Genomic DNA, 15,933 nt, shown 5'->3' with positions numbered 1-15,933 from the left:
GTTGTTGGTTTTTTTTAACCAAGCGACATCCACATTGGGGAGTTATAAAGAATTATTTTCTAGTTATCATCCCTTTTTATCTCAGATTAAGAAATGGTCTAATACTATTTTGTCTGCAACTTTCCAATGGGAACCTGTTGCATATAGTGAAACTTTTGACCAGCAGGCTATAATAAATAATTGAAATGATGCATTGAATAATTATTATTTAAAGTGGCCTATCACTGAAAGAAATACACCGAATTGAGTGTAATGATGGTCGGTAACATTTAGCGATCTGTACAACATTTCCATAAACTTGAGATTCAATCCATACAAGATTCAGATTCATGATACTGCAAACTCAAAATGTAGCTGTTGAAAAGACAGTAGTGTTCATCAACTTTTACTGGGTGAGTGAATAAACCCTAAGTACATTTGTTCAGCACAGTTAAGTATTTATTGAATAACATGAATTCAGGACAACACATTTACATGCCTGCATGCTTCCTCACCATAGTGGCAGCGAATTGAAAGAATGATGGCTCAGAAACAAAACAAATCTATAAATTCAATATAAACGTTGATATTATTCTCCTAATAGATCTACTGCATACACAATGCCAACTTTTAACATTATATACAAATACCAAAATGACTGAGTTAACCTATCTTCTGTTCTTGTATATACAATAATGATAGAAATGAAACTTGATTGTTTTTTTTTCTTCTAGTTTAGAAAACATTAAAAGCAAATATTAGTCTTTTCTGTTGATCAACATATATTCAAATTCACATTTTCAGAGGTTCTCCAAGTCTAGATCTTTAACATCTTGGCAAATATTTATGACATTAAGGATTTGTGTTTTTTTATTCTTCTTTTTTTTAATACAAAACAAAACCTCTGAATCAGATTGAATTTTCGAAGCTTTCTCGCTGGTTTAAATACAGTATAAAAAATCTTCAGTGCTGTGAATTTGTTGTAAATATTACCACCAAGTGTACTGAATAGTACAATTTACTGTGCTCAAATTGTCGCCTTCGCCAGCTTATCATATCCAATCCCACATCTGGCATAATATAACATTTATATCAGTGAGAATAAGAGTCCTAATACTACATTTGGACACAATCCGTCTTCCACATTGGGCCAAGCATAAACCCTTGATGCACTTCTATGAGCGATTGACCTGTTTCTGTAACTAAATTACACTGCGAGGGGACTCTGGAGAATCTTCATAAGATACACACTGCCAGTCTTCAATGCCATGGTGTTAGTACATCACTGTGGTTTTCAGAAAAAGTCTTCCATCTGCTAACGATAAAACAAAAGGGGGAAAAAAATATTAAATACACGTCAGTAAACCCTGGATCAATGTATGCCACATTTTAAGAATATAACATTGCACTCATAATGTGAAGCGCCTCACAAATGACATTTTCGGTGCATAAATGGCATTAAGTGCAAAAAAAAAAAAAAATGCAGTCGTTACTGTGCAATGCCTTTTCTGACGTGTACGATCTAACGAGCTTTGTCCATTTCCAGGGAACCTTCGTTGGCAAGTTTATGCCTGAATGAGCAGCAGCTCTCTTTGCTTCTTCTGGTAAAAGCATATGTTAGGCATGGCTCAGGAGCTTGTTTGACGTTTATTACCAGAACATTCCCTCTGTGTCCGGGAATGCTGCATCACTACATTTAAGCAGTTTCCTCTATTTGGTAGTGCAACTAAATAAATTCAATTCTGAGCAAAGGTGGTGACTGATCGAGGATGCTCTGTGTTAAAATTGGCTTAAACAAGCTTTATATTTTGACCGACTTTTTCAGGATTGTTCAGCGATACCACAGATATGAAATCATTTTGATTGTGTGAGCCATTGATTTTGAATAAAAAGCCTTTTTTCTCCTACGGTTAGTCATACATTCCAAAATATGTGCATTGTGATTTTAACTCTGAAATATATACTTATTGATTGATGAGAATCTATAATCGAATGGACATTAATTAATTGTGCGCTGTGCATGGAGTTGCAATACGACCTCTTATTTTCTCTAATGTTATTTGTCACTCAGTGGCCTATTATATAGAAGGGGTTAATATTGTGAATATCTTTAAAATATGAAATATGACATTTTATATGGATAGGCTCACAGAGAATGTCAAAAATTAATCCACAACATCAACCCCTTTATATAAATCGTATGTACAAATTTATTCAGAACACGATAAATGGATGCGATATTGAGTAACTTAATTAGTCAGAACACAGCTTATTTAGTGCTGGAGAGATTCTAGTATTGTTGATACAGTATTTTGATATCAAAAAACAACTAAGCAAATCAAAATCAAACCCTAGATTACTTATCCTAAACAATGTAAAAATTTTACATTTAAACTATTAAAATACCACGGTTACTTCTACACAACCTGAGAACAACGACAACAAAAATAAGCAGAGAGCTAATCTTAAATGTACAAATTAGCATATTAATTCTGGGTCAAATGGAGTGTAGCTAAACTAGCTTGGGCAAACAGTGCCAGGAATGTTTCTTGAGTGGGAAAAATCGAATGACTGCCATGTTGTTTTAAGAAAGAACCTCCCTCATTAAAATATGTTAAAACTGTCTCATTTTTATATTCAAATCAAGATGAAAAGTTCATTAAAGGGGATAAATATTTAATAAGATGCTAAATAAAACAAAGGAATTTTTGGCTTCTCTCAGCACAAAATTCTTTTGAAATATTAATTAATACATGTAAATTATGCAAATTATGCCCATGCAAATATTTTATGAACACAATTAAGGGAACCATTAATTACTGCCTTTTTGCTTCAGTGACATTCATTCATTTAATTTGAATTTCACTTTAACTGTTTTGATGTTTAATCTTGCAACAAAGAACTTTATCTCCCCTCACAGGGTTGTGTAAACTTGCAGAAAACATTGAGAGGCGGGCACTGAGCATCGGGAAGAGATACCGGGGAGATATTATGTTCAGTATCACAAGGAATTAGTGGCGAGATGTGCTCCCAGAAGCACAGAGCCAGGAAAAACAGTGAAGCTTATTCTTGGAATGGATTCAAAACACTGGAAAAGCAATTAATAAACACAGACTGTGTTAATATAGCAGAATTACAGAGTGTGACAAAAGACAAATAGAAATAATTAGTACTCCAAAATTATGCTCTCATTATTTTTCTCCCCAACAGCCAAGTGCTGAAATTATAGCACGTCTCTTTGTTTTTTTTTTTTTGTTTTTTTTTTTAGGATTGGAATAGAAATTTTTCCTCACATGCAAGTGTAATTTATCAGCATCCTTTTTTATGTTTTTGCCATTTAAGAGTAATTATGCCACACTGGTTGTAGGCCACAACATCCAAGACATGAACACACACACACGCACAAAAATGTTGTAATAACTTAACAGACGCACTAGCTATTTTCAAACACACACTTTTCCTGTGTCCAATTTTTAAGTCTACTCTTCAAGGGCACTGACTGAAAAACCTATTAAATTATTGCATGTTGTGGAGCAATAACTACAGTTTTGTCAGTGAAAACATTCATAAAGAGAACAATTTTCTTCTAGCTAAAATGACCTCAATGTCTTAAATTCTACTATATATGCTCAAAAAACTACTGACAAAAGCAATTTGAGTAATGCAAACTTTCTGAATCAAGCAATTAAGGCTGTAAAACGAATCTTTAGAGATAAGAGCCATCATAATGCTAATGACATTATATGCTGTGAAAAAATCATTTCCTGCTAATCAAGTCAATGTCATTTGATTTATTTGGGTAAAACCATACTCCTTACACTGGATCTCCATTTATTTTTACTAAAAACTTCCTTCACACACACACACACAAAATTAACTAGGCTAATCAAACTGGGTTACGGGGCTTTTACTTGCGACGGGGTATTAAAATGCCATTTCCCACATTTCATAGCAATTTCCACACACTATTTTCAAAGGGAAATTGAGACCACTCAAGACGACGTTTTTGTATCACATGTGCTGCTGGGTGCAATTAAAATAGACATCAGAGCAGTGAGCAACTTAACACTTAAGGTGTAGTTAAAAGAGTGTGACTGAAACATTTGCAAATGGGCAAGTGGTTTTCTGTGAAATGATACAAGACTAAACCAAGTCCCATACACCCATAAAGTACATGTGTATTTATTTGAGAGGGTGTGTTGTGCTCTTGTGAGGTAACTCCACTGTGGGTCATCCTCAGATAATGAAACTTCTTATTATGCTCATTAAATTGCATTGCTCTCTGAGGTACACAACATAGGCAGGGTCTTACTGTCAAGGGGGTCTATCTTTAAAATGATTCTGTGTCTTATATCCAAAGAATCATCTTATCTTTGAACTTCACCTTTTAAGCTCTTTGCAGCTGTATGTATACATGATATATACATAAAGGAAGATATTTTGAAGAATATTGTAACTTTTTTATCCATACAGTCAAAGTTAATAGTCCAAAGCAGCTTAAAAAAAATAAAAAATCTCTAAATATTATATTTTTTTCTTTTGTGTTCTGCAACAGAAAGATAGTCGTTCAGGCTTGGAATGACATGTGAACAAATGATGACAAAATATTCATTTTTGGGTGAACTATCCCTGTAATAATATTTTAACATACTCCTACTGGTAAAAACTACAAAACAAAACTACAGTTTTAACAACTCTCCAACTAAGCAGAGCGTGCCATTGTCATAACGCACATTTTCACAATTTTCCCTGTCTAGAAATGTTCTCCTGACAGATCCCATTGATCTTGACCCTCATCTTGAACTGTAGGATCTGCAGCCCAGATGGCAGGCTGCATGCATGAACAGCAGGCCAAGTTAAAGCGAGGCTCATATACTGGAGCTGAGCTGAGATTTATAGTCTCCTCAAAAACACGCACCTTGTATTGTCCTCTCAGCATCTGTTCTGCCACTGCTGCGGTCAGTCTCTATCTCCTGGGTCAACGAGTCTGGCAAAATGAAAAGATAATGACGATTAAACATCTATGACATCTGTGCTTAATTAGGAAAGTTTTTCTAGGCTCGTCTTTCGCGATGGGCGGAGGGTGGATGTGCTCTGATCGCTCGGGTCAGGGCGAAGCTTCAACCAATGGATGAACAATGCTACGAATACTGAACAGAGCATTTCTCCATGTAAGCCTGACATTATGGATCTTGCTAAGCTTGCTACAGATGTAGCATATGCAATTTTTTTATTATTATTATTAAACATCTTAAACTGTTTGGAGTGTATTAAAAATGCAGTGTTATTTATATACCATTATATAATTTATTATCATTTTAAATTTGCTTTTATATTTTCAGATTTCGTTTTATTTTAAAGTTTTAATAATTTTGTTGTGTGCTTTTGTCTCTCTCTCCATCTCTCTCTCTCTCTCTCTCTCTCTCTCTCTTTATTTATTTATTATTATTATTCCTATAGCACTTTATTTTCTTCTTAGCTTTAGTAATTATAGTTTTACTCAGTTAGATGCCAGGGCAACAACTCTAGTTTTCTAAACATAAAGTTTAGAATTTCATCTAGTATTTATATATATAAGGATTATTTAAATTGACAAAAATATTTCTAATAGATTTCATTAACAATAACCTCAGTAGGTCCATTGTGTCCAATACACATGCAAACAAGATTTTGGGTCTTTTTGGTCTGAAAGAAAATTATGTCTTTATGGAAGACATGGTTTTAAACTAGTTTATCATGATCTCACTTCATCATTACACAAGCTTCTCAGAAATTATTTCAGCATATTATAAATCTCTGAAAATACTTGATTCTGATGGCATTTTTCCCCAAACAAATTTGCTACATTATTTGTTTCAACAAAATGTTTCTACTTTCATTGTCTCTTGGTCTCTTGTCACTTTAGATTAATTTTTTCAGCATGAACCAATATTTCATGGTTATTTATACATATATTTTTAGTCATTCGATGCATATCAAATGGTGCAGTCACCTCGTAATTGTCACCAGTTAAACCCCTTTTTGTGATGCAAGATCCCAACATTACGATTCCTTCTTTTTGCAATAATGACCTGCTTATTATGTTATCGCAAACATACTGAAGCATATTTTGGATTATTCTCAGAAAATAACTATACAGCACAACAACAACAAAAAGTATATTTCACATTATTTCACTATCTTCAATAGTATACATTTTTATCTTCAACACATCTCATAAGACTTAACAATGGAACAGAAAAACACATTTCTACATCCCTTTCATAAATGTAAGTATGTTAACTTTCTGGTAAGGTGTCTCACCATTGAGTGATCTGAGACTTTCTGTGGGTGATGTCTGTTTCAGGGATTGTTCCACTTGCTCTCGTCGTTTTGACTCGTATTCCAGCGCCTCCTGCAATTTCCTCTTCGCTTTCTTCTCCTTCTTCAATCGCTTCTGAATGATTGCTGCATTCAATGAACAGAAAGGCAGCAGTCAAAGAATCCAGTCATAAACAGTGGTATATCTAAATATTAAGGACTAAAGGAAGGGGAGTTGAGTTTTCAAACTCTGTCAGTGAGGAAATATTCATAGAAAAGTTGTGGCTGAAAAAAAAGTTCCTGTTCAATGAGAAATTGACTGTGTCATTAGCGAAATAATTGAGCCTGCGATAACCTGGATTAACCTAGGTTAAAATGCCAATGAGATGAGGTTAAGGGAAACGTTCTGTAAAGAAAGAGAGGAGAGAGGCACGCTGAATATTAAACAGAAGAACGCTGGAGGGCTGTAGGCACATTTATAAGGATCCTTCTGTGAAACTGGCTTAATAAGCTCAATTTGATTCATTATGTAGGATAAATACATAGAACATGAGACTATTAAGTCACTCTTTGCAATACTTTTGTGCAAAAAAATCTAAATCATTTATTGATGTCAAAATGTAGATTCATAATTATATTTTCATGCAATAATAGAGTACAAAAGAGTATGTAACTAGAGGCCATCTGTAATGCACATATCACTTTTAGTCTCAAAGAGAGTTGAAAATTATTAGCTAAACTATTATCAATCTGTAGTCCAATCATGGCCTTCCCTGGAGAAATATTGTGGCTCATTTAGAAACATTTACCATATAAATTACTTATTCAGATTTCCATGACTTTAACCACACTCACTTAAATGAGGATTTGGTATATCTTTCTAATGCACCCTGTACATTTAGACGTTGTCTATGCATGTAGTTACGGTAATATACTGTATTCCCACAAGCACTCTGCACACATAATCAATATGTGCTCGTGTATTGATCGTAATGTGAATATGCCTCATTTTGCTCGATTTATAACCTTGTCTCCATCACTTTGGAAGTTTTATTTATTTATTTATTTATTTGCTTGTGATTAACAACTGAGCTTGTAACATGGCTTTTCAGGTCATTTTAATGCAATTTTGAACTAATTGTAAATGATGTAATGAAGGTCATTTGTTGAGGATATTTTTGCATTTTCTAAAGAAAATGTGGTGCTTGCCATGCAAAACTACCAAGATGCTCAAGGCCCAAGATTTAAAAAAAAACATTCCAGCATCAAGTCTCTATGAAAATTAATCCCTAGAATGTTCAGCAGCCATTGCTTCAGTGACACATGATCCTTCAGAAATCACTGTCATGTGCTGATTTTGTGCTCAAGTAGGACTTCTTAAAATGATTACAGTTATTAACCATGCTACATTTTATTTTTCAGGATGCTTTGATGAATAGGAAGTTCAAAAGAACAGCATTTATTTGATTATGACCTTTTTCATGTTTGTAGCACAAACAAGCTATGCACAAAATGAAAAATAAGGGGACCAAAAAAACCTACTTAATACATTCAGATGTAGCATATGCAATTTTTTTATTATTATTATTAAACATCTTAAACTGTTTGGAGTGTATTAAAAATGCAGTGTTATTTATATACCATTATATAATTTATTATCATTTTAAATTTGCTTTTATATTTTCAGATTTCGTTTTATTTTAAAGTTTTAATAATTTTGTTGTGTGCTTTTGTCTCTCTCTCCATCTCTCTCTCTCTCTCTCTTTATTTATTTATTATTATTATTCCTATAGCACTTTATTTTCTTCTTAGCTTTAGTAATTATAGTTTTACTCAGTTAGATGCCAGGGCAACAGCTCTAGTTTTCTAAACATAAAGTTTAAAATTTCATCTAGTATTTATATATATAAGGATTATTTAAATTGACAAAAATATTTCTAATAGATTTCATTAACAATAACCTCAGTAGGTCCATTGTGTCCAATACACATGCAAACAAGATTTTGGGTCTTTTTGGTCTGAAAGAAAATTATGTCCTTATGGAAGACATGGTTTTAAACTAGTTTATCATGATCTCACTTCATCATTACACAAGCTTCTCAGAAATTATTTCAGCATATTATAAATCTCTGAAATAATGTGAATATTTATATGCTGTATTCTATGCCTAATTATGGTGCCTGTTTTGTCACCATTTCTCATAAATATTCTTTCACGAAAAATGCACTAGAACACCTTTACTCCCTGCCTAGAAATACCATTGTGATGATCTGCAACATTTTAGAATCTGCCCACAAATTCTATACAAGCACACAAAATGACTATTACACAGTTAAGCAACACAATACAACAATTCATTTTATGACATAAAACACTGATGAAGAATAAATGTTTATAGGTAATATAGTCTGTCTGACTACCTAATTATTCAGATTAAGAATGTATGTTAATGAGCTGATTAAAATTAAGTAATTCACATAAAAGGATGACACATAATATATTTTATATGGCTAGAAAAAAAATATGTCCTCATAAATATAATTCACAGGGTGCAAATATAGCCCCTTAATGCAAAAGTTAATTTCTGAAATTGGTGTGTACAGTAAAATGCTTTGCCTTTTTTCATGAAATGTAACTATAGAAAGTACAATAAATTGTGTGTATTTAGTGTGTGAGTTTTTGAGTAGTACACACCTCTGTTCTTCTGCTCAACAGCCAGTTGTTTCTCCAGGGTTTCTCTGAGCTCTCGCTCTCTAAACAGCTCCATCTTCAACTCCGTCTTCTCCAGCTGCACTTGTTTCTCCTGAGCGCGGGCGTTATCAATTGCTACCTTCAGCAAACCCTGCAGCAGAAGACAAACTCGCCTTATACACAGTCCTCACACACCTCCGCAGGAGTCAATAAACTGTATGAATGGGTTACTTTATGCTAGAGCAGTAGCACTTAAACTTTGGAAAGTATTTTGAAGAATTGTTTTCAATAGTCAATATTCCATACAATCAAAGTCAATGTAACTCTTGTTGTACACTGACATTTTTTAAATAAAAAAATAGGGTAATGATTCACATCTATATTTTTTTTTTACTTGATTTAAGTGATTATGAGAGCCTTAATAAACCTATAACTTTGGTTTGTCAGTTTGTGAAGCTGCGATTGTATAAGAACGATCAAATCTTGAGCTAAACAGCTGCTTGTCTCAAAACAATACTTAAAACGGCATTTGCCACGCAAACTGCGTGGTGACCATTTCAAAACAATTATTCCCTGTACGCAAGCAATTAAGCCAAATGCAATGGGCTATATCATACTAATTGTTCCTTCTTATGACCCCAATTTAGACTAAGTTGCTTTATCTCAATTTTCTGCTTGGGTTCGTTTTGTTGATTTGTGTGTGAATGTTCAATCAAAACATTACCCTGAAATCATGATTAAAGATGACTGACTGAACTGAGTCCTGCTAATTAACAATGGCGCCGAAAGCAGCACGATAGATCTGATGGTCATATCACAAGAGCAATGAGCAAACCTCTCACTCCCCATACTGTACCCACATCATTAGTCTCAGAGGCGGCGTTAATAAACTACATTCATCTTTCTGACTGGGTCTTACTTGCATGACAACCACAGTGGTGATCAAGGGAGTCATGCCGAATATACAACTCTATGCATTTGTTTTGATTGGAAAAACATCACAGCTGCAGGAAGAAAGTACTATATTAACTACCTGGCACAGGGAGCTGCACCCTGTGTATAAAGACTCTTCTTACTAACATAAAAAGAAGTGTTTTTATATATGTTATTACAATATAACTGAACTGTTTTCTATTTTAAACAGATTTCAAAATGTCATTTATTCCTGTGATGGCAAAGCTGAATTTTCAGTAGCCATTACTCTAGTCGTCAGTGTCACATGATCCTTCAGAATTGCTCTAATATCTAACTTTTCAACAGTAGTGTATATAAACTACAGTATATACTCTTCTACACTTTAATTTCTGCTCTAGCTTTTAAAAATTCAGAACTGCAGCACTGTTGATATTGCTGACTCGCATATCATAAATTACTTGTTTTTTTATCCATTGCAAGTTGCTTTAGATAAAAGTGTCTGCTAAATGACTAAATGTGTTAGCATTTTCTCTGCCCTTGATGTGCATGTTTGTTAGCGCTTGCCTTTAAAATCAACACATATTGCGCATGTCTGCATACCTAAAATGTAATACGAACGTGCATGAGGTTTACACAGAAACGATTATGGTGGCATTTTCAAAAACATACATTTTAAACCCCCTTTTTCAAAATTATGCAAATTATTGAAAATGATTGTACCCAAAATGCTGTTGTCGTGTAAATGAACAGGCGAAATGCATAACAAGTTTCCCATTTTTTGCCAAAAAAGTTGTCGTGTAAACGGCTCCTAAATGTAAAGAGCACAAATATTCTTACTGTATGAATGTTTGACTGAAACTCAGGAATGATGCTAATATCATGGCAAATCATCCTACTTCCACAATATTTTCCAAACTGTGGCTTAAGATTGCTATAACTTGTTATAACCAACTTGATGGGCCATCTCCTTCCATTATGTGCAATCTTGAGCATCACTGGTGTTTATTGTGTTATGACACATGATGTGATAAGATCATGACATGTGTCAGCTGGCCAGTCCGCAGTGAGCTAAAATAAAATGTTACTATGGCAACCAGCTGATGGTCTGCTCAAATTTAAGAGGAGATTTAATGATGATATTTTATGGGAAACACCATATAATTGAATTCCAACTGATTTTACATGTATAATTCATTGCTAAAACTAGAAAGTCAAAATTAATTTATCAGTTTGGGTCACTTGAATGTTTGTCTAGCAATTTGGTTTATTTGGACATTATTGGATGTTTGGATGTTGCTTGATAATTCCTTTGGATGTTTCATCTTAATCAGTTAAACAGTCATCACTTAGTACCAAATGATTATGTTGGGAAAAAAACTGCTTAGGTTATTTTCATGCTCTCAGCTGATAAACTGGTTTTATATTCAATATAATAATTTTAATCTAAAACAAATTTCTCACTTGCCATCCAGCATTTTACCAATTCCCTAATTACTAATTAGTGGGCCATCTGAGGATCAACGATGGAGAACTGGCTAAAACTATTCATGGCATATTTCACTTGCTACTAAAGATCTTCTGACAGAGAGGTCTCTTACCTGTATGTTAGTCAGAAGGGTCTCTATAGATGACAGGCCATCAGGGAAGAGGAAGGGTGAGGGGAATCCTGGAGGTAAAGTCTGACCTGCCAACGAGAGCCTCTCATAGCTGTCTCTTGCTGTTGGCGTGCACATGGGGGTTTCTTCTGGTGGCAAACAGAGAAGCATACACATTCAGCACAACAGATGACACACTCCATGTAGTACTGTGCTGTAAAATAAATCATTTTCCTGAATTGGTGTTTATACACCCAGATTGTTTGTGAGAGAAAAATTAACATCTATACAAGCATGCCCAATCAAGCACATATGATTGATAGCCCATTCTGTCAGTGTCACACTGCACTCTATTATTGATGCTTCTGTATTTAAAGCTGCCATAAATGCTTGAGAGATTTTACATACAGATAGAATTAGAGTTTCTTCAAAAAAAAAAAAAAGGATAGGCATTTGCATTTTTGGAAAGTATATGTTCTTAGTAGCACTGAAGGCACAGATATGTTGGAAGACAAAGCCCTTTCCAAATGGCATGAAAACTCTCTGATAGGAAAAGACTGCACTCAAGCAGATGCATATGGCAAGCTGAGATTATCAAGGGCCCTGGCTTCTCAACAAAGGCCATATGGCACAAGGTGGTGAACCCTTATTGACCATGTTTCAACACTACTGCCACCCCCTCAGCAGACTGGCAATGCCAATTTGGGCAAATGAATTATACTCCTCAAAGGAATCAGTGCATAAAAAATCAATATGATTGGATGAGATTCAAGAGGCACCTGGTAGAACAAAACAGAGTAGTAAAATAAATATCATTTATTCTCTCAGTCGATGGTTGACACATAAATGTGCAGGTGTAAAATGTCACAGGTGGGGCTGCCGTTAAAACCCTCTGGAAATAAAAGAAAAAAGATTTTATGTCTGCCAGACAAATAAAAACAGGGGCTGGCACATTAAAGAGTATATATTTTATCACCTAGTCCACAGGGAATTCCTGCTGAATGTCATAAGGAGAGAAAACGCTGGGATGAGCACTGTAAAGTGTGCAGCATGTCTTTACAAACAGCATTCCAAGATAAATTACCACGTCAACTTGTTAAACATTATGCGGGTAAATGAAAGTAATCGAAAGTACCCTGCGTTAAAAAATAAATAAATGGGAAAAAAAGAAAGCAAGAAAATCTTCTTTAAAGTGTTGTGAACAATTATGTTACAATCAACATGCATTGAATTTAGATTTTTTTTTATGCATTTGGCAGACATTTTAATCCAAAACTATTCATAATACATGCAATACATTTTAAATGGTTTGTATTTTCTAGGAATTTAAACCCATTGTTTGGCTGTTTCTCTGCCATGGTCTACAGGAACACATGCACTGCAATACAAACAGATTTTAATCGAAATGTTTTTAAATGTAATGTGTGTGTGTGTGTGTGTGTGTGTGTGTGTGTGTGTGTGTGTGTGTGTGTGTGTGAATAATAAGAAAGGATCAATATAACTTATTTATCAAATTTTTCAATTAATTTCAAATCATTCTAAATTCATACCTAAATATGTTATAGTTTATTGAAAATAATTTAGATTTGACCCTGCATTTTTTTTTTCAGTTACCAGCAAGATCTTTAACCACTAGGCTACACTACTACCTACCTAAAGAAAAGAAAAAAAAAAAAAAAAAAAATTCTAGTGCTCCGGGTATGTGAGCAGCATCAGAAAGAGAATAACGTGAGTGTGGAGGCTGAGCAGATGTCCGGTGGGGTTGAAATGTAAAGCAGATTCCTGCTCACTTCCCTTGAATAGCCACCAGTGCCTGTCAGTGCCCTGATGACATCATCTGTCATTCATCAGTTCCGTCAGGGCAGACCTCTGCCATCTGCTGCACCGACCATCATAACTCTACATCTATATCCACACACACACACAAACTTACACACAGGCCATCAAAACTCCACATTTATCTTAACAGCCACAGCCTTATACAGGCTATCATAGGCCTGCATCCATCACTACACACACATCCGTACAGGCCTCATGACCCCTGAATCTATCACCACACACACATGCACAAGCATGTACACACAGACTATCATAACTCACTTTAAACCACACAGCCCTGCGCTGACACTATCTTCACACTGTCATAGCGTGCTGCCAATCACAGAAGAAGTCCCAGACAACATTCTGCCTGCTACAAAAAGAGACATCACACAGGCCATGTCACCTACTACCAGAATGATTCAGACTGTCTAAAAGGCAAGAATGTCTCTGTAACACATTCTATAAAGCCTGTATACTGTATGTATTACATTATGATTATCTATTAGGGATGCACAACAAATCTGTACCATCTAGTTTCCATACTTATTTCACAAATTTTTTCATTTAGGTTATTTTGGCTGTCCTCTACACTCACTAAAGGTTCACCGTTAAAACACTAATAACTGAACATTGCGAAATTTAATTTCATACATTTCAATACTTTTCATACCATATATTCTAATGTTGTGATGGCTAAATTCACATGTATTTGAAATGACTTATTTAAGAGTTTTATCTGTTATTTATCTAATTTGTTATATAATCATAATGCTTTTACACATATTAAATGAATATTTAATTTATATATATATATATATATATATATATAATAATTATAGCTTTTGAATTCATTTTATACACTAGAAAATTAATAGCCTACAATTATGTTTTTCATGCATTTCAGTTTAAGTACCAAACCCCAGAATTGGGCTCTCATACAGAATTAATATGTGTTTATATGACTTTCTAAATCATGCACAAACATGGCACAACTTGAGCAGCCCCTCTTCTGCCATCAGAATTTACTAACGCCAGCCGAGGCTTGGTAACAGCTGGTCCTACATTAATTAGTTTAAAGTATTTATTTCAACCATCTCAACAGCAGATTGCGGCAAAACATAAGAGATTATTCAGAGCATTTGCAAATGCCCTGGAAACATCCAGCCAACCAACAGTTGAATATCAGCTGCCACTATTAAGACCTTACGATTCAAAATTCTTGGATGGAGGAAAGGCCAAGAGGAGTGCCGGGAATCCGTGGAGGGTCTCCTCCAATCTCTCCCCGAATTAACTAGTATTTTACTACAGTTCATTACAGACAATGGGCGACTGACTAATGGATGTGTGTTTGCTTGCAATCAAATGTAACAGAAAAAAAAAAAAAAAAAACGGAAGAAAAGCTCTTTTTAATGCTCTTGGATGGCATCATTTTGTGCAATAATAAACCAATAAATCATGAAAACAGAATGAATTATATGAATTGTATGCAATTACTACATCAGAGAAATACACTATATGTTTTCTTCTCTTTTGACACATTCGTGGCTCTGATTCTTTAGATGTCAAACATGTAGCGAATCAGCAAATGAGAAACAATAGAGGGGAATTGGATGTCAGAAGCCTATTTTTGGTTTGCAGCCACCATAGTCCTGGATTTAGTGTTGGCATTAATAATACATCATTGCTTAAACCAACTTCTGCTTTAGACTCAGCAGGACCTCGCCGCAAACACACAATACTGGATCACAGGGTGGTTCATATTGCTTTGTTACTAGGAAACAATCTGTCATGCATTAGAAAGCAAACAGCATATTTAATCTCAAATTACCAATTCAGTTCTCAAATAACTGAAAATTTGCCATTTTTTGGTCATTCTCCATTTACATTAGCCGCACTTGAGTGCGTTTGTATCTGTGAGCATTCTCTTGTTTTTGAGCACTCCATTTTGGCCTGGCTTTAGCTGTTTATTTCCTGCCACTGGTCCAGAATCATTGACTTGGACTTAATTACAGTGCCAGACGCCAGCATGATGAAGAGAGCGAAGGAGAGAGCTGTGTTTTCCAGGTGATATTTCTCCACCGAGGCAGCCAACAGCAGCTGTGACAGGTCCGTTTGCAGCTTTCTGCCTCCAAAAAATCTTTATGAAATCCTTTCAGGTCAGTCGTGTCACAAATAACATTCCGTTCGCAACTGTTTCGCTGGATAATAGGAGCCGCAAATAAAAATGGGATGCTGTAAATACGACACATTTTGAATGAAATGCCATAATTTAAAACAACGCACATACTCGCAATCACACATAAACATGCACGCACACTCGCGTGCGCGCCGTCCCTCCCTCCCGTGGCAACAGTAGGAGTCCTTGACAGTGTGGTAGCAATGATAAATCACCTTTCCTGTTAATTCTCTCAGTCCTTATGTGTTGTGCTGCTAAAACAGGGGCTCAGAAATCGACTTGACAAACTATGAATGTAAAAAATATCACTTGGAGGGATCTGGGCTTATCTCCAATTTACATGTTATTAGATTTTTATTGTGAGCAGTGTTCAGACAAGGCTAAGCAGACAAGGAGAAGGGGAGAGTGAAAAAAAGATGTTTGTGATAAGAGAAGATAAAATGTCTTGAACTCCTC

The 15,933-nt window shown here is 34.9% G+C and overlaps 1 protein-coding gene across 5 annotated transcripts in view; it reads right to left on the bottom strand.

The window, feature by feature from the left end:
• Positions 1 to 416: 416 nt before the first annotated feature.
• LOC132095294 (dachshund homolog 1-like) overlaps positions 417 to 15,933 on the bottom strand; it is a 109,723-nt gene continuing 94,206 nt past the window's right edge. For 2 of the 5 annotated variants that reach the window (XM_059500141.1, XM_059500143.1), the window contains 5 exons: positions 11,484 to 11,629; positions 8,974 to 9,121; positions 6,283 to 6,426; positions 4,898 to 4,966; positions 417 to 1,294 (listed from right to left, as the gene is read on the bottom strand). In XM_059500141.1, coding sequence (XP_059356124.1) covers positions 1,254 to 1,294; positions 4,898 to 4,966; positions 6,283 to 6,426; positions 8,974 to 9,121; positions 11,484 to 11,629 — 548 coding nt within the window. In that variant the 3' untranslated portion in view covers positions 417 to 1,253. The remainder of the gene's footprint in view (positions 1,295 to 4,897; positions 4,967 to 6,282; positions 6,427 to 8,973; positions 9,122 to 11,483; positions 11,630 to 15,933) is intronic. The other 3 variants (XM_059500142.1, XM_059500144.1, XM_059500145.1) reach the window with 2 other exon arrangements.

Source organism: Carassius carassius, chromosome 19 (genome assembly GCF_963082965.1).
Source record: "Carassius carassius chromosome 19, fCarCar2.1, whole genome shotgun sequence".
In the NCBI taxonomy this organism is placed as follows: Eukaryota; Metazoa; Chordata; class Actinopteri; order Cypriniformes; family Cyprinidae; genus Carassius; species Carassius carassius.
The sequence above is the reverse complement of the archived record's forward strand: the minus strand, read 5'-3'. Positions and strand labels throughout refer to the sequence as shown.